Source organism: Spea bombifrons, chromosome 1, assembly GCF_027358695.1.
Source record: "Spea bombifrons isolate aSpeBom1 chromosome 1, aSpeBom1.2.pri, whole genome shotgun sequence".
In the NCBI taxonomy this organism is placed as follows: domain Eukaryota; kingdom Metazoa; phylum Chordata; class Amphibia; order Anura; family Pelobatidae; genus Spea; species Spea bombifrons.
The window spans coordinates 100,420,098-100,438,963 of NC_071087.1; the positions used below are offsets into that span (position 1 = coordinate 100,420,098).

At 42.1% G+C, this 18,866-nt stretch overlaps 1 protein-coding gene across 2 annotated transcripts in view; it reads left to right on the forward strand.

The window, feature by feature from the left end:
• LOC128496709 (tight junction protein ZO-2-like) overlaps positions 1-7,473 on the forward strand; it is a 44,824-nt gene extending 37,351 nt beyond the window's left edge. For both annotated transcript variants that reach the window (XM_053466477.1, XM_053466470.1), the window contains 13 exons: positions 267-417; positions 1,093-1,201; positions 1,854-2,064; positions 2,188-2,375; positions 2,461-2,556; positions 2,637-2,716; positions 3,445-3,655; positions 4,393-4,493; positions 4,594-4,806; positions 5,214-5,324; positions 5,668-5,991; positions 6,235-6,320; positions 6,553-7,473. In XM_053466477.1, the coding sequence (XP_053322452.1) occupies positions 267-417; positions 1,093-1,201; positions 1,854-2,064; positions 2,188-2,375; positions 2,461-2,556; positions 2,637-2,716; positions 3,445-3,655; positions 4,393-4,493; positions 4,594-4,806; positions 5,214-5,324; positions 5,668-5,991; positions 6,235-6,320; positions 6,553-6,718 (2,047 nt within the window). In that variant the 3' untranslated portion in view covers positions 6,719-7,473. The remainder of the gene's footprint in view (positions 1-266; positions 418-1,092; positions 1,202-1,853; positions 2,065-2,187; positions 2,376-2,460; positions 2,557-2,636; positions 2,717-3,444; positions 3,656-4,392; positions 4,494-4,593; positions 4,807-5,213; positions 5,325-5,667; positions 5,992-6,234; positions 6,321-6,552) is intronic.
• The last annotated feature ends 11,393 nt before the right edge of the window (positions 7,474-18,866 follow it).

The following is an 18,866-nucleotide window of genomic DNA, read 5'->3' on the forward strand; positions in this document are numbered from 1 at the left end:
TGTGCCGGAGGAGACGGGACCTCCACTCCTCCTCAGGTTGCTTGGGCACAGGGCAGCAAAGAGAGGCAGATAGCACAATAGTACAACCTGAGGAGGAGTGGAGGTCCTCCTCAGATTGTACTATTGTGCTATCTGAGGAGGACCTTGACTTAAGTATCCCATTGCTAAAGTGTGAGGCAATCCTCTAAATCAGACACCTTCCACTATGTATTTACTAATAGACTTATATAATACTTCTCAAATGACATCTCTCTTTTTGTCTCTAGACCCAATACAAAAATGATCACATTCCGAAAAGGAGACAGTGTGGGTATGCGTCTGGCTGGTGGGAATGACGTGGGAATATTTATTGCCGGTGTCCAGGAGGGCAGTGCTGCCGAGCATGAGGGGTTACAAGAGGGTGATCAACTGTTGAAGGTACATTCTAGATAATAATAAAATCAGTGTATCAGTTAGAAAATTGTATTTATTCCCAGAAACTAATTCCACTATTTACATTGCCACCAAACATGATTGTGAAGATGTCATAGATACTGTAATCCCTATGGTTCCCCTGCTCTTCACAGTAGTGGGTGATCTACTTAATGGGTACTCCTGCTATAGGTTATATAGAGATATGTTAAAACAAATCTGAATACTCTGTAATTAGAAGAACTGCTTACTTTTAAAAGTTGAATCCAAATTTTAAAACTCCATATGGAAAATGCCCAAAGCCCAGATTTCAATTTGTGTTCAATGTAGCATGGAAAGTGGAAACTGCAAGCATTTTATGGAAGAAAAACTGAGGATATTTATTGTTCGTTTTTTTATAGTGTTGACTTTTCATCCTGAAGGTTCAGGAATGTTAATCCTGTAGAAGTGAAGCATGAATGTTGTCATTCCAGAGTTGGCATTTCCCAGAGTAGTTAGAGGGGAACAGGAGTATATTTATGATGATAGAAGTGTGGATAATTTTAGGTCGCTCAAATGTGTAAAAAAGAAAAACAAAAACCACATTAACAGTGCTTGGGTTATAGCATTCTTTAATGTCTCGCAGTTCTCTTGTAACTGGTACATCACATGTTCTTGTCTCTCTGTCTCTAATGAATGTAGGTGAACAATCAGGACTTCCGGTGCATTGCGCGAGAAGACGCTGTTCTTTACCTACTGGACATTCCAAAAGGAGACGAAGTAACCATTCTGACCCAAAGCAAATATGATGGTAATTTTTACTTGAAACAAGCATTCTTTAAATTGTGCGTAACAAGACCCACAGTTAAGAGATACACCAAGAGCAGTGGTGACATCCTTTATTCCCCCCCCCGCTCTTCTAGAATTTGCCACTTTGGCAAAAGGGACAGCTGCTTGTGATCGGTTCTTGTGTAGCTATTATTTGTTTTATATAACACATCGTATTCTGTAGCACTGTACAATGGGTAAACGGGACATGACAAGCAGTATATAACGTAACAATTAGACTTACAGAAACCGGAGAGGAGGCCCTGCTCCAATGAGTCGCACCATAACGTAACACAGAATTCTTTGTACCATGATATAAAGTGTGTGTGTGTATATATATATGTAATATGTGTATGTGTGTGTATAGACGCATGCAGAAGCTCCATCTGAAGTGACAAAAACACAAAAGTTTTAAAAATGGAGTGTTCTTAAATTGCGGAATTGGAATTCAATTCTTTTAAAATGAATTGCAGGCACTTATTGTGATAGATTACATTTTTTTTGTGTTGTAAAAATAACTCTTTGAAACAGTGAACCCAGCAGTACAATGGGAACCTTCTAGTTAGTGGAGACTGCATTCAACTTTAAAAATCCATTCACTGATTTTTTTTTTTCTTTTCTTTTTTTTCCTCCAGTGTACAAAAACATACTTGCCTGTGGCCGGGGTGATTCATTCTTCATAAGGACCCATTTTGAATATGAAAAAGAAGCTCCCCAATTCCTTTCGTTCACAAGAGGCGAAATATTCCGAGTAGTCGATACGCTTTATGATGGGAAGCTAGGCAGCTGGCTGGCTGTAAGGATTGCCAATGAACTGGAAAAAGGAATTATTCCAAGCAAAAGCAGGTACTTCATATTTAAACGAAATGCTATATTTTCATATAATAAAAATGTGTATTTGTGTGACACCTCCGTTTGATTTATGCAGTTTTTTTCTTTCTATATGTAATGCATCTTTCCATCTTTCAGGGCCGACCAGCTGGCTAGTGTCCAAAATGCCCAGAGAGGACAGGGTGGGGACAGGGCAGATTTTTGGAAGAATCGAGCCCAAAGAGCTGGGGCTAAAAAGAATGCAAAGAAAAGTCGAGATGATCTGTCTTCAATTGCAGTTGTCGGCACTAAATTTCCATCGTATGAGAGGGTGATGCTAAGAGAAGGTAGATTTTTGACTAATAGACCTGTCTTGGACATAAATGTCATCACTTAGCTGTATGGGTTTAACTTCTGTTCTTGTTCTTGTAGCTGGATTTAAGAGGCCTGTTGTCGTGTTTGGTCCTATCGCGGATGTGGCGATGGAGAAGTTGGCGAATGACCTGCCAAATCTATATCAGATTGCCAGTAAGTCTTTACAGTTACCAAAGCTGGAATTCATATGGTTGAACGACTGGCATTAAGCATGGTTTATCTTATCGTTTCAGAAACAGAGCCTAAGGATGCTGGAGCTGAGAAATCCAGTGGCGTGGTACGGTTAAACACCGTCAGACAAATCATTGAACAGGTATATTGATTATGTACAAAGGGTGAAGTTATATTTATGCACAAGGAATGTGATGTAAAGGAAACGAGATACAATTAATAATCTCATAAAGTGCAACATATTCACAAATAAGGATAAAAATCCATATCTTGATAGAATAAATCACTGGTTTTCGTCATGCTAATGGAAACTTTTCTTTTGTGTTCTGCGTTTCCTGTGGATACTGTGAGTTTTTAACTCGGGAAGTGTTCTAAGTAAGCGCAATACAAATTGCTTCCCCCTGCATTGATAAAAAAATAGATAATAAAAAATTCTAAATATATAGATCTCTGTGTATAGGCTCTTTTTGTATTTTTACATTCACAGTTGGGTTTTACTTTAGCAAATTTTCATGCGCTTTAATAGCTGCCTAGTCCCTTTAAATTTTCATGGTGCCCCCTCTTTAATATGTATTGGGGGAATGCTGCGGAATCCTCCTGCATGCATCCCCCTTTGTCCCGGCAATTTACCGTGCTGGATATGTGTTGAATGCTTCTCCCTGCATGTTATATTACATCTAGTCAGCTCTGGCTACTCAAAATCTGCAGGCAGGGGGTCTGTTCTGACCCTCATTAGCATGGACCGAAAACGCTCCAGTTGATCTCAATGGGAACACTTTCCTAGCTAGCTTTCAATTCCTGTATAACGGTCTGTTAAAAAGGTAGTTTATACTATATTAATGTTTTGTCTCTTTCATTTTTATTATTCAGGATAAACACGCACTGCTAGATGTGACTCCTAAAGCTGTGGACCTTTTAAACTACACACAGTGGTTCCCTATAGTTGTACTGTTTGTCCCAGACAGCAAACAGGGCATTAAAACCATGAGGCAGAGATTGTGTCCAACATCTAACAAAAGCTCAAGAAAGCTGTATGACCAGGCAAATAAGCTGAAGAAGACCTGTCCTCATCTTATTACAGGTGAGCAGTAAGCAAGGTGTAAAGAAATGTAATCTTTATCTTTTCTGATTGGTCTCTTTGCTTTAGTTTGTTAGACAAGCACATTTTGTGTTTTTTGTGGGTTTTTTTTCTTACCTTACAATACCAAGGGAATCTAGAGATCTACGTGTTATTGCTGTCCCTGGAGAAATATCATATAACGAAACCATGGAGACGCATTAAAAATTTCAACAACGCTGTAATTGCTGTTGGCTAGATATCTACAGGCAGTGGATCCATAGACAATGTTCTATCTATTAGTAGTAGAGCAGTAAGAACACTCAGGGAAATCAACTGCACATTAAATAAATAGCACAGACCTTTGATAGAGGGGGAAACACACCTATTACTCCCATCCCAAGGCTTAACGGTCCTTGGCTGGTAAGATATATAAAACAGAGGGGGAAGTAAGACATTGTTTGTGTTGCTGGCAGTCAATTCCGTGCAGACATTGTTCCTTCTAAGGTGTCTCACAAATGCTGTACTAGCTAAGAGGGCATCTTATGAAAAGTTTTTAGTTATTGTTTTTAGCGGAACACTTCCTAAAGTTTTCATGATTAACATTTAAAAGATTGTTTAATTTCTAAAAAGATGTCTTGCATCGCAGTATTTTAATTCTCTTTATGGAAGGTTTGAGCAGATAATTGGCTGCACGTATGATCTGTTCTTTTTAGGATGTTGAGTGGTATCTAATGTGTTAAATTGTCATTTTCCTGCAGCCTTTATTAACTTGAATTCAACCAATGAGAGCTGGTATGGAAGTCTAAAAGATACCGTTAAAGAGCAGCAGACACAGGCCGTCTGGGTTTCGGAAGGAAAGGTAGCTTGTCGTATTTGAGTTTCCTTCTAAATATTAAAGCAAGGCAGTGGGAATGTAGCTCTCCTTCTAATATACATATTCATTTTTGTGGGACTTGCAGGCGGATGGAACGGATGAAGAGGAAGACAGGATGTCCTACCTTACAGCAATGGGAGCGGATTACCTGAGCTGTGATAGCCGTTTAATCAGTGACTTTGAGGACACAGATGGTGAGGGTGGAGCGTATACCGACAATGAGCTGGATGAACCTGCTGATGATCCAATACCGGTTTCTGCCATTAGCCGATCTTCTGAACCAGTCCATCCAGAAGAGGTACAGAAGGTTCTTCAAACTGGGATCCCACACGTGCCTGATGGCCGGCCCCACTACTGAATTTATTTCTGTAGGGATTGCTTTGTTTATGGCTCAGAGCGCCACTACACTGGTGATAAGTAACTGCCATTCTGAGCCCCTACGTAGCTGGTACACGGATGGTTTACTTCTGAATATTTACCTTGTTGCAACTGTATTATTATTATTTTAAAATACCTGTAGTTGTATAGTGTCCCAACAATTTACACGGTGCACACAAGCTGATGTTGAACTGATAACGGTAAAGAAGGTTCTGCTTACAATCTGAAGGCATATCACACTGGTTACAGTCAAATCATGGATGTCATATCTATTGTAGTGTGATCAACTTGGCATTGTTTCAGAAACATGTTCTTTGGTCTTTCCAGTCTATAATAAAGCCGGTCCCAGAGGCTAGAGGTCAGATGAGGAAAGCTGGCAGCAGAGAGGTCCTACGAGAGCCCAGTCCACCCCCATCGTTTAAACCTGAACCACCAAAGGTATGTGTAAGAAAGGATAATGTTATTAAATGTCCCCTATGATTTAAAAATGTAATGTTTCCTCTGAGCAGACTGTGCCCTCTCTGAGTTATTTCGCATCCATCTCTTCCCATTCTTATTCTCACTCGTAGTCATTAAACTGTTTCCTTTACAAGGTTCACTCCGTGATCCTACCTGTGCAGTCTGTAGTTATGCAATACTGCACACTGTTTATATGGTATATGTAAATGATCATATTTACTGATGGTGTACTGTCCATAGTATCTGGAATGAACTGGATTGGAGGTGCTTGGGTTTGTGTATTATTGGTGCTGCTTTTGATTCATGTGTGTATTCCTTACAGACCAAGCCACAAGGCATGGATGAAATATACGACTCTCCTCGCAGCTACGATGCCAAGAGAAGTAGCTCCAGTGTAGCGAGCAGCGAAGCATCAGGAGGGGTGATCAAGGCAGTCCCACCTCCTACTGCTGCCAAGCCTGTGTTGGCCACAAAGCCCATCCTGAAGCCATCAATACCTGTAAACCCATCTCCACCAGAAGAGCAGAATGATGATGAGACGAATGCCCCCAAGTCGGTTTTGGGCAAAGTGAAAATATTTGAGAAAATGGACCACAGCGCAAGAGCGCAGAGGTTACAAGAGCTGCACGAGGCACAAAACGCAAGGGTAAGAATACATATGTATGGTACTATGGGGGGGGGGTTACAGCCACCCTAAAACTTGGTCATGTTGTTGCTGATTTCAAGTTCTGATATGTGAGCAGTAAGAACAAGAGGGAGAGTTGTAAGTAATATTAGGTTTTTTTCCTCCTTAGAAGCAACCTCCCCAGTAATTGAGTTATTAAACCATGAGGCATATTTTCAGACCATCTAGGTTAACAAAAAAAGTGACTTTTTGTTTTTAATATAGCTGGAGCTGGCCCAGAAGCTACCAGACATTTATGCTGTACCAATAAAGCCACAGAAGAATGAACAGAACCGACCCCAGCCAACAAGGTACTTTTTTTTTTTTTTTTTTTTTTCTTCATGGGAATTATTTAATCACAGTAGCATACCCCCGACATTTCAGGTATCCAAATCGGATAACACCTGTGTTGGGGGGGGGGGTTGTATATGTGGCCCCCCACACACACACACACACACACTACCTGAATGCCCTCTTACACAGCACAAGGGGGCAGCAATGGAGGTATATTATTTTGTGTTTTCATTCCCTTTTCTTTCTTAGCTCTCGTGCTCCAGAGCCTCAGAAACCACCTTCTTGGTCGTACTTGGAGAAAAGAGAAAGTTATGGAAGCGATAATGAGGAAGAGGAGTATCGACGTCAGCTGGCTGACCAGTCAAAGCGTGGGTTTTACGCACAACCTTCGAAATACAGAGACACGGAGCTGTGAGCTTCTGCACAAGACACTGTTTAATGCTACTGCGATCTAATAATGTACAGGTTTTTTTTTTACGGTGAATATAGACTTTGTGTAACCTACTGTAGCTGAGGATGTACTTCTGTGTTAAGTTACTATGCCGAACTGGAAAGTCAGACTTATCAGGAAGGTACGATGGCTGTTATGTGCACAGGGTAAGGCTTGCTACTGGAAAGTTCATCAAATGTCGTGCTTTTGTGTTAGCAATTTTTGTGTTGCTTTGGATTCCCTATATTGAATTCACAACCCACACAACTTGTCGGGTTATTAGTGGCACAGAGACTCCATGCGTTACAACTACATTCCAGAACAAAGTGTTTTACAAAGTGCCTTTGTGCAAAAACTGTTTTACTCACACCGAAAATGCATATGGCAGTTCCCATCAGGAGAATCAATTCCAAAATATGACTGACCACGGCAGTGGATTGATTTGTTTTTTCCCCTATCTCATGTTAAAAATGTCTTTTTTGCATAATGTGTATTTCACAGATAAAAGCCACCAAATTAGAATCCGTTCAGTATTTTAGTATCTGAGACTACTTTGGAAAATCTGGAATAGGCAAAACTTGGATGGTGGTGGATCTTAACACCCTCCAAATCATCTAATCATTGAACTGCTGTGAGGAGACAGCTCCTCATGGCTGTTGCAAAGACAAGCTTGTAAAGATGTGCTCGTTTGATATTGAATGGGTTTATTACGGTTAATAATAAACTGAAAAAGAGAAAAACATGACTGATTGTTGTATATTTATTTGCAACCCCATTAAACTATTACCGGTTATGGTTGTCCCAAAAACATAAAAAATCTGGGAGTAACTTGAAATGGGAAGAGCTTTGATTTAACAGTATTAACTCCTTCGCAACCATAGGGCATATTATTGTGACCTATAAAACCTGGTCTAGATGACAAAGGACATATTAAGTCCTATGGACGTTTCTCCCGGCGGTACATGAGAGAGTGGACTGGCATTAGACAGTCTGGGCTCTCCTCTGTCAGCAGGAGCCTATCCAAACGTGAGCACCAGTTACACCGAATTAACATAAAATGTATGTTCCAAGAGAGATCCCTGAGGTCTCTAAATACTTCAAAGGAATCTCCAATCAAAAAAAAGTGTCAAAAGAAAATGTATAATAAAATATATAAATGGAAAAATGAGTGCCCAAACACCTTATATCCCTCCCAACATACATAAAAACTCAATTTCAAAGTTCAAATATAAGACAAAATAGTGGAGCATTTTGCTGAACGTAAACATTTATTTTATGGAATATACAAACTTTAAACAATATATCGGTGATATTGAATGTGTATAGATTAAACAATGCTGTTCAGCCTAGTATGAAAGTGCTGCTTTTGAAAATATATGTATATTAGTATCTATTTAAAAAAAATCAGATTCTTTGCACAACAAATAAGAAAAATGTATATTTCCATTCTAACCCAAGAGAAGGTTGAGTCTTTTGCTTATTGATTCCTTTTGATTAGGCCAATGTACAAAAAGATCCAAAATCACAACTTCCATCTGAAGAAGAAACCTTAAAGGCCATGAAAGCTTTTTTTTTTTTTTTTTGTCCAATCAAAAGGATCAACTTTGACTAAATACCCATTTGAATAGCAAAAAAGTTCTACTTTCTCATTTGAAACATAATTTTGCATGTTTACTTCCATTTTTCCTCAAACCATTGCACTATTCTATGCTGTTCTGTTACACATTGTTTGTGAATAAGTTATTCATAAATACCTGATCATAATAATGGTGTGGCTAATTGAGAATACACCACCTGCTGGTGCAGAAACTAATCTCAAGATTTATCTTATTAAGGGTTGGCTACGGAACAAGCAGTTTAATCCCTTTACTTCTGGAGAAGTGCCAGGTATGTAATGCCCAAGTGGGCTAATTGGACCTGGGACGTACCTGGTATGTCATGCAAAAAAATGTACCTATGTTGCCACGATCATGGTGATCTCAGGGGCCCTGCTGCTGCTGTCTGGGCAGACAAGCACAGCCCCCCCAAGCCTTTGATCGCTCCTACAGGAATCGCAGATAAACCAGCGATCACATTCCCAGCTGCCACAGGCAGCTTAAGGGAAGGGGGCTGCTTGATGCTTTGTGTTGGGGACCTTCCACAACATTTTGCTGCTGCTTGGTCGCTCCATGAAAGTGCAGTGTTAATGCCGCGATTGTGGCGTTTTAGGGGTCAATACCCGTTTTATACCGGGCATTGCTGCTGCAGGCAATTGTGTCCCTGCTGGCAGAGGCAGCTTCAGGGACAGGGATTATTATTATTATCTTTTATTTATATAGCGCTAACAATTTACACAGTGCTTAATACAATACATATATTCAAGGGGTATGACAAGACGAGGATAGACAGACTAAGACAAACCGATACATTCAGTGGAGAGAGCCGTCCTCGCAAGCTTATAATCTTGAGGGAATAGGGTGAGGACAAACCTAAGGCACAGAGAAAGGGTGAGAGGTAGTGTGGTGGTTGTATCAATGACAAGGACGTTCTAGCAGCTAAGATGGTGCGGCTTCTCTGAAGAAGTGAATTTTGAGATGTTTCTTGAATGTCAGGACGGAGGGTGAATGCTGAAGGTTCGGTGGAAGTAGATTCCAGAGATATGGGGCAGCTCGAGTGAAATCTTGTAGACGGGAAAAGGAAGAGGTGATGAGTGAGGAGGAGAGCCTTAGCCCATGGGAAGAACGTAGGGATCGAGTAGGAGAGGACTCAAATATGCAGAAAAGTATTCTGGCCTAGGCCAAATAGCCCATGGGTGGCGGTGGCAGCAGTTGCTGCCTTGGGTGATCAGGCCCCCCAGTGTGCCACCGCTCAAAGGGCTGATCACAAGGGAGATCTCTGATCTGCCCAAGCGCACCATTTACACACAGTAAAAGGTCTCTGTGTACCTTAACTCAAAGTTAAGTGGGGATATGCTGATGGGGGAGCTACCTGGGTTAGGCTTAGGGCAGAGCCTCATGGTAAATAAGTCACTGGCAACATGCATTAAAATGATACTATATATAACAGCTAAAACAACCAGCAAATGCTAACTCAGGAGCAGTGAGAAATGTCATATGTATGTTTCCGTGACCAAGTGATCATTCTTTACAAACAACCCCCTGTCTGGCCTGTCACTCTGCGCTGCAGGCCACATAACAGACAGCTTCCTGCAGCTTCTCCCACAAACAGGGCAAACAGATCAGATTTGCATTTGTGCTACAGAATTATCTGCATTAAAGCTACATATATATATATATATATATATATATATATATATATACACACACACACACACACATATATACACACTGCGTTGCCATAACAAGGTACCTCATTACTAAATTATAAGTGGTACTCTTATTTTTTCTTAGAATTTTCTTCTGATATTTTATGTAACTCGAAATCAATTATTGTAAAGTGAGATGTGATATGTTGGGAAACATTTAGTAAGAAACATAAACTAAAAAAATGTGATGTTTGCATGTATTTATGCTCCACATATTACTATAAGTGGTTATATCACCATAGCAACCAGTGGAATGGTCCAATCAGCAGGAATACTTAATGTAATTGGTTGCGGTGGTGAAAAGCCAATTACTTTAATGCTCTGCAAAATAATACCTTTTCATTTGTTCTTAAAGGGACAGTATTATGTCCCGTACTGACCCACCAAGGAAGAACGCATATTAATGTGCTTAGTAAGCGTTTTCTATACTTGGCACACCAAAACAAAGAACAAGTACTTACTTTCCTTAAGGCACTGCAGCACACTAACCTCCTCCCCGTATTCCACGCTCCACCGGCATAAAAATGCTCCTGTATAAATTAGAGAGTGGTTTCTGGGTCTCATTAGACGCCATGGAACTCTCGCACAAGCCAGTGGTGGAGCTAACTGGTCGTCCCAAACGGGTGTCCTTCAAGCTGCAGGGGATGGGAAAGAATGCAAATGAAGAAGAGGGATCCAAGTGAATCTCCTAAGTCAATTTAAAGGGGTCATGGTTGCAATGTCCCTTTAACACAGGCTGAGGCTTTCAAGCTAGCTCTCTACATAGACTAGGTTAGTCAGTACTGCGGAATTCAAATGCCATTCTAAAAAAAAATCAATGTTCCCCTTTGACACATCAGTTTCCGTAATTGTGTAATACAATAAGACGATAGCCTTTCCCTTTATGTGTTGGAGTTTGAAAACTCCTGCTGATGATATGAAAGCAGCGATCAGTTTACATACATCTGTATCAGAATCATTTTTAATGTTCTATTATTGTAAATGCATTTCCCTAGAGACTTGAGACATCGTGTTTTGTGGCACCAACAAAACAATGAATATCATTCCTCACTTCATTCAGAGCTGCAAAGTCATCAACTGCCTCCTATAGCACAAAGCACTGCAGTCTATTGAAAAGACCTGACTCAGCCGGACATCTCATCAGACCTTGACCCACTAGTCCTTTAGTCACCGCAAAGGGTAATATCCTACAACATAAATCAAGGGGATCTTTATTTAAAGTGAAAACTAGCAGGCTTATTATAAACAATCACACACACGCACATAGACAGATTTCCAGCATGCCATGCTGACAGTTCATTCAGTAAAACATTGATGCTACAAGCTTGATGCGATGATGCGAGCTACACTACAAAGTAGTGTTTGTTGGTGAAATTCTTCTTTGTTCTTCAGACAGGAACAATGATGCATGTTCCCTATAGAAAAAGGTGGATAAAGACTTCCCTTTAAGTATTTCTTATGGTATTGAACCCTAAGCATCTTTAGGCTCATCATACCCACCACTTGCTTTTGTTAGTTTGCATATTTGTAGATACAGTCCTCAATACAATTGCTTCAAAAAGGGGCACAATGTTTGTAACCACCTGGCACGCAAATCAACGTTTCTCAACATTTCTTTCTTTCAAGCCAAGACTTCCTACTCTGTCGTACCCTGGCCAAGTTTGTCAGGCGCTATGATCCCGATGCAAGATTTTGTGTTATTGTAATGGGAGTGTATAAGATGTTTTATGGCCAAAGTGTGAAGGAAGCTTGGAGTAAGAGCTCAAAGTCAGGGCTGTCTTTAAACCTAGTGGGTACCAGAGCAAGACCCCCACATACCTGACCTCCCAGCCACAATCCATTCCATTCATCCACTCGAGAAGGGTATGCTGTAGCACAGCAATGTGAAATATCCCTTTTTACTTTGTATTGTACAAGTAGTTATGCTATCCAGAGCTGTTAGAACAACAGCTTTTTCGTGGTTGGAATTCTTTGATACCCTAAAGAATGCTCTGGTGTGGTGATCCGAACATAATGTGCACAAACACATCCAAGTTAGGCCATTAAATTGATAGGGCTGTGACATGTTTCCTTCTGGCTTCTCAACAAAGCTGGGAGAAGGAACCTTTTTTCTGCCTGTGTGTCCTGCCAAGTGTTGGCCTGGCAAGTGTGCCCAGATCTGTGATTTAATCCTGACACAGATAATTCTACTGGAAAACCAAACACGAAGGTGGATAAATATATTATTCTTAGAAATAGTTGTATATATTAACGAAATCCAAGTGAAGGTTAGATACTAGTTTCTGCTTCATAGTGCACATTTAGCTATTTGCCCCAGTTAGAGGGTTGCCAACTTTTCCTGAAAAAAGGACCCAGTTGTGGGTTGGTGAGAGTGGAGCTACGAAAGGGCAGGACCACAAAGGGTGGAGCCATAATGCAGTACATTAGAAGTAGTGAAAGTTTACCTATAAGACCGCCTGTGACACTCACACTTCTAGAGACTGAGGCAGAGCCCATGCTTCCTTCCTTTGACATTGATGACACACATGCGCACAGTGCACCACCCGAATACGTATTCGCATATCCTGCCATCTTGCCGATCCCCAAGGCTGCCATCAGTAATTTTCCGGCACCTTACAATATATATGGTATTTTTGGTACAAAGGCATGGTGCCAGTACATGTTTGAGGAGAGGATAATGCATGGGTCATAAAATCATGGCGCACCATTAATTTAATAAAAGCATGGTGTGGGGGGGGGGTAGACCTTTCCGATCAATGTCTACAGCCATATGTAACACCAAAACATAGCATAAAAAATGTTGCCATCTACGTGACCCATTTTGCCATGTTCAATATGTACGTACAGTACAAAATATTTGTAACTGGAAGGAGATATACTTTGGTTAAAACCTTTGCGTAGTAAATTTGCTAGTGAAAATGCCCTGTCCTGCTGGTATTTTCCATGCACAATCCCCACCACCGGTGTAAAAAAAAAAACACACAAACATGGTGCAAATCTACTATAAAAAAAGTATTAGGAGGGACTCTTGGTGCCACTGCCCTTGCTGCCAGGACTCTGCTTTGGTATGATACTCCATAAAACAATTATCAATGTAGAGTATTAGATTGTTTTATTTTATATATTGTTCTTCTTTTGCATTAATAGTTGGGGTGAGTCACAGAGGCAAATTTGGGGGTATTTTGTATTGGCACATAGCCTGCATAAAAAAATACAAACCAAATATCAATAAGCTTGTGCCTTGGAAATTCCAAAAATTTAAGAAACCTGCATGTGGGGTATTTTCAAAATCTGGTGATGAATCTGAACAGGTTTGGCTGGATTTCTCTCCCATAACAGACAATGTGCAAAAAGTTATAAGCGACACGGAAGTGTGGGTGAAAAAAAAACACAGGAAATTATTTCTACAGCTTTGGCAGTGATGGGTGGCCAAACGGCTGCAAGACAAGTGTCTAAATGCTCCTGATTGAGTTATCTGCTTTACAGAAATATAAACGTACTAATTACCGTATTGGCTCGGATATAGGCCGCCCCCGTATATAGGCCGCACCCTAAAAGTTTGGTGCTTTTTTAAAGAAAAAGTTTTTTTTCTTTAAAAAAGCACCAAAAAAAACATGCTGCCACTCTGCCCCCCCCGAGATATGCTGCCACTGTCCTCCCTCCCCGAGATACGCTGCCGCTGTCCTCCCTCCCCGAGATACGCTGCCGCTGTCCTCCCTCCCCGCGATACGCTGCCGCTGTCCTCCCTCCCCGCGATACGCTGCCGCTGTCCTCCCTCCCCGCGATACGCTGCCGCTGTCCTTATCTGCCCCCCCCCTCCTCGACTTACCGGAGCAGACTCCCGGGTGTCTTGCGGGGCCGGCGAGGGACATCTACGCAATACGCGTATGCAACTTCCGGTACCGGTACCGGAAGTTGCATACGCGTATTGCGTAGATGTCTCCCGCCGGTCCCGCAAGACACCCGGGAGTCTGCTCCGGTAAGTCGGGGGTGGGCAGAGGTAAAACGCTTAGATAACCTCCCGTGCCGGCACCCCCCCCCCCGTGGGAAGTGCTGGCAGGGGAGGCTGTCTGAGCGTATCGGGGAGTAGGATACAGGTCCCCTGCACCGCTGTGGGGGATCTGTATCTTAACCCCGCTGCCTGCCCGGCGCCCGGGACTGCATGTCCCGGGCGTCGGGCGCTAGACCCCGAATATAGGCCGCACCCCCACTTTAAAAACTTTAAGTGGGGGAAAAAAGTGCGGCCTATATTCGAGCCAATACGGTATATGTATATATATATATATATATATATATATATATATATATATAGTCCCCGTTCTAAACTGCCACAGGCCCTATGTTGTGAAAGCCATGTGATCCATTAGAACATACTGATCATTTAGCAACTTTAACTCCTCAAGTCCATTAGTGACATCTATGGCCAGGAATGAATGGCCAGGAATGAAGATAGATAGATAGATAGATATTTCTCTCTTAAAGGGAAAACCTGCCATAATATTAAATCCTTGCCATCTCCCTATGGCTGTCATGTATAATTATGTAATAGTTGTAGCAAAAGGTTGCAGAAATAAGTAATGTTATAATTTATTTATATCTTTCATGTGACTACTTATCAACCCATGATCCAGACTTTGGAGCCTAGTAGCCCCATTGTGAGTGTGCGAGAAAGCTCTGGGTATGTAGGACACAGGGGCCTTGTCTTCAGCTTTGTACTTGGCCAAAATTCTCTCAAATCTGTATAATTATTCCTCCCATCTCTCTCCCAGCACAGTCTTTAGCTGTACCTGAGTAGAGGTCTGTTGGATATGATGTGATATGATGGCTCTCTCCAACAGTATGGAGTCCACAGGACATGAGGACAGGACTATGTCGGCGGGACATGATGGTTGTTGACTGAGCCCAAGAGACAGCTGCCTTGACAAATACACTAATTCTTAAACAAAAAGGGCAAGCCCTGGACAGTTTTAATTAATGATGTTATGCAAAAATGTTGGCAGCAACATCTCCCCTATAAGTGCCCTGCAGTATACATGACTCTTTGTAGCTCTAACCTTGCCTTTAGTCCCTCTAATTTGAAAGAAAAAAAAAATTACAGCTCAGGGTAACTCTACAGAAAGTCTGTTTAAAATATATCTTAAGATGTAAATGAAACGCTTATAACCAAACAGATGTTTCTGCTCCTTAATGCTGGGACTAGTTTTATAATCATGGACCAGGTGCTACATTCTGTGTAACTTTAAATATATTTCCACGTGCCTTTTATAGCTATTTCGGAGGATCTTTTGTTGGGTGCCATAGCCAGATGTCCCCTTTAACTAGGAATACTTATAAAAATGCCTCATGCTGGCATCCAATTATTTTAAAGTAGGACACACTTTCCAGCGTCCTTACCTGTTACAAAATCCTAGGAGTGAAAACAGATCACCTGTAGATTTAATCTACTCAGATACTCACATTTCAATTCATCATTTAAAAAATGCTAGCAAGGGACATGGCCCCTTGTTTTCTTTTCCTACAAGGAAATTAGGCATTACTTTGGATGGAATTGCAAGATATATATATATATAAAAATATAGATATATAATATTTAGATGCACTGATATGTGTCAGATGCTGAAATAAGTTGAATTCATTATCTGTTACAGTTAATGCCAAAGCAGTGTCACCAGCAGACATTTTCGGGGCCAGTATCAAGCAGGATCCCACCCCCCATAGAGCTATTACTCGGTGTGCCCCCCTTTTCGCAGCTCTGTGAGATATATATATATATATATATATATATATATATATATATATACTCACTGGCCACTTTATTAGGTACACCTGTCCAATTGCTTTCTAACACAAATATCTAATCAGCCAATCACATGGCCGCAACTCAATGTATTTAGGCATATAGACGTGGTCAATACTACTTGCTGAAGTTCAAACCGAGCATCAGAATGGGGAAGGAAGGGGATTTAAGTGACTTTGGCATGTTTGTTGGTGCCAGACAGGCTGGTTTGAGTTTTTCAAAAACTGCTGATCTACTGGGATTTTCACGCATAACCATCTCTAGGGTTTACTGAGAATGGTCCGAAAAAGAAAAAATATCCAGTGAGTGGCAGAGGTCAGAGGAAAATGATACAAGCCTTGTATCGACAGTTCTGGCTGGTGGTGGTGTAATGGTGTGGGGGACATTTGGCACACTTTAGGCCCCTTTGTACCAATTGAGCATCGTTTAAACGCTACAGCCTACCTGAGTATTGTCCATCCATGTCCATGACCACAGTGTACCCATCTTCTGATGGCTACTTCCAGCAGGATAATGCACCATGGCACAAAGCTCACATCATCTGAAACGGGTTTCATGACAATGAGTTCACTGTACTCCAATGGCCTCCACAGTCACCAAAAGTCACCTTTGGGATGTGGTGGAAGGAGAGATTCACATCATGGTTGTGCAGCCGACAAATCTGCAGCAACTGTGTGATGCTATCATGTAGGGCTGCAACTAACGATTATTTTAATAATCGATTAGTTGGCCGATTATTTTTTCGATTAATCGATTAATCGGATAAAAAAAATGAATGTAAATTTTTCATTTATTTAAAATAATTTACTAAACAAATGATGTTAAATACAAACAGCAGAATAAAAAAACTTTGATAATACATTTCTTGTCTTTATTTCCCAACCAGCCCCCCAATATATGCACATTTGAGCCTCCCACATATGCCACGCTGCCTACCACAGCACTCCACGCTGCCTACCACAGCACTCCACGCTGCCTCCCACATATACCACACCACGCTGCCTCCCACATTTGCCACTCCACGCTGCCTCCCACATCTGCCACTCCACTCTACCCCCCATATGCCACTGTGCCTGATACGCCTTATACCCCCTGAAACACCACTCCATCCTCCCCAGACATGCCACCCTGCCCTCCCCACATATGCCACGCCATGCTGCCTCCCACATCTGCCATTCCACAATGCCTCCCACATATGCCACGCTGCCTCCCACATCTGCCACTCCACGCTGCCTCCCACATCTGCCACTCCACGCTGCCGCCCACATCTGCCACTGTGCCTGATACGCCTTATATCCCCTGATACCCCACTCCATCCTCCCCAGACATGCCACCCTGCCTCCCAGACATGCCACTTCTCTACCCCCAGATATGCCTTATACACCCTGATACACCACTCCGTCCTCCCCAGACATGCCACACTGCCCTCCCCACATATGCCTTATATACTGTATATGCCTTATACCCCAGATATGTCACTTCACTGCCCCCAGGATTTAGATTCCCCTAAATTAACCCTAAACTCCCCATTAACCATAACTGCCCCTAAATTAACCCTTAACACCCCCTTAACCACAGCATCCCCTAAATTAACCCTAAACACACCATTAACCACAACTGCCTCAAATTAACCCCAAACACCCCATTAACCACAGCTGCTCCTAAATTAACCCTAAACACCCTATTAACATAACTGCCCCTAAATTAACCCTAAACACCCCACTAACCATAACTGCCCTAAATTAACCCCCACCTCCCCTAACTTTCAGTAGCCCAAATATATATATATATATATATATATATATATATATATATATTTCATACATATATACACATTATATATATATATATATATATATATATATATATATATATATATACATACACATATATACATATACTTACAGTTAGATGAGTGTCACAGCCATGTGGTTCTGGCCTGAGAAGGAAGGGGCGGGGCCAGTTGTCACAGTGATTACAGGGAGGGGGAGTAAGTAGGAGCTGCTGCTGTGAGACGCTGAGTCAGACTAAACGGATTATATAATGAGGGGGATTTTTCAGAGCGTTTGCTCTGAAAAAACCCTCATTTTATAATCGATAATAATCGATTCAACTAATCGATAATGAAATTCGTTGCCAACGAATTTCATAATCGATTATTATCGATTTTATCGATTAGTTGTTGCAGCCCTACTATCATGTCCATATGGACCAAAATCTCTAAGAAATGTTTTCAGCACCTTGTAGAAAGTATGCCAAGAATGAAGGCAGTTCTGAAGGCAAAAGGTGGTCCAACCTGGTACTAGCAAGGTGTACCTAATAAAGTGGCCAGTGAGTGTGTGTGTGTGTGTATATATATACCGTATTGGCCCGAATATAAGCCGCACTTTTTCCCCCCACTTTAAGTCTTTAAAGTGGGGGTGCGGCTTATATTCGGGGTCTAGCGCCCGACGCCCGGGACATGCAGTTCCGGGCGCCGGGCAGGCAGCAGGGTTAGGATACATATCCCCTGCAGTGGTGCAGGGGACCCATATCCTACTCTCCGATACGCTCAGGCAGCCTCCCCTGCCGGCACTGTCAATGGGGGGAGTGCCGGCACGGGAGATTGTCTAAGCGCATCGTGCAGACGTTAACCGGCAGCGGCTATGAGCGTGAACGACCTCCGCTGCCGGCACGTCTGCTCGATGTGCTTTAACAATCTCCCTTGCTGGGAATTCCCACCGGGAAGAGTCCCTGCAAGGGAGATTGTTAAAGCACATCGTGCAGACGTGCCGGCAGCGGAGGTTGTTTACGCACATCACCGCAGCCGGTGACCGTCCGCACGCTGCGTTTTACGTCTGCCCCCAAAACTTACCAGAGCAGACTCCCGGGTGTCTTGCAGGGCCGGCGGGAGACATCTACGCAATACGCGTATACAACTTCCGGTGCCAGCACATCCGCTGAGTGCCGGCACCGGAAGTTGTATACGCGTATTGTGTAGATGTCCCCCGCCGGCCCCGCAAGACACCCGGGAGTCTGCTCTGGTAAATCGG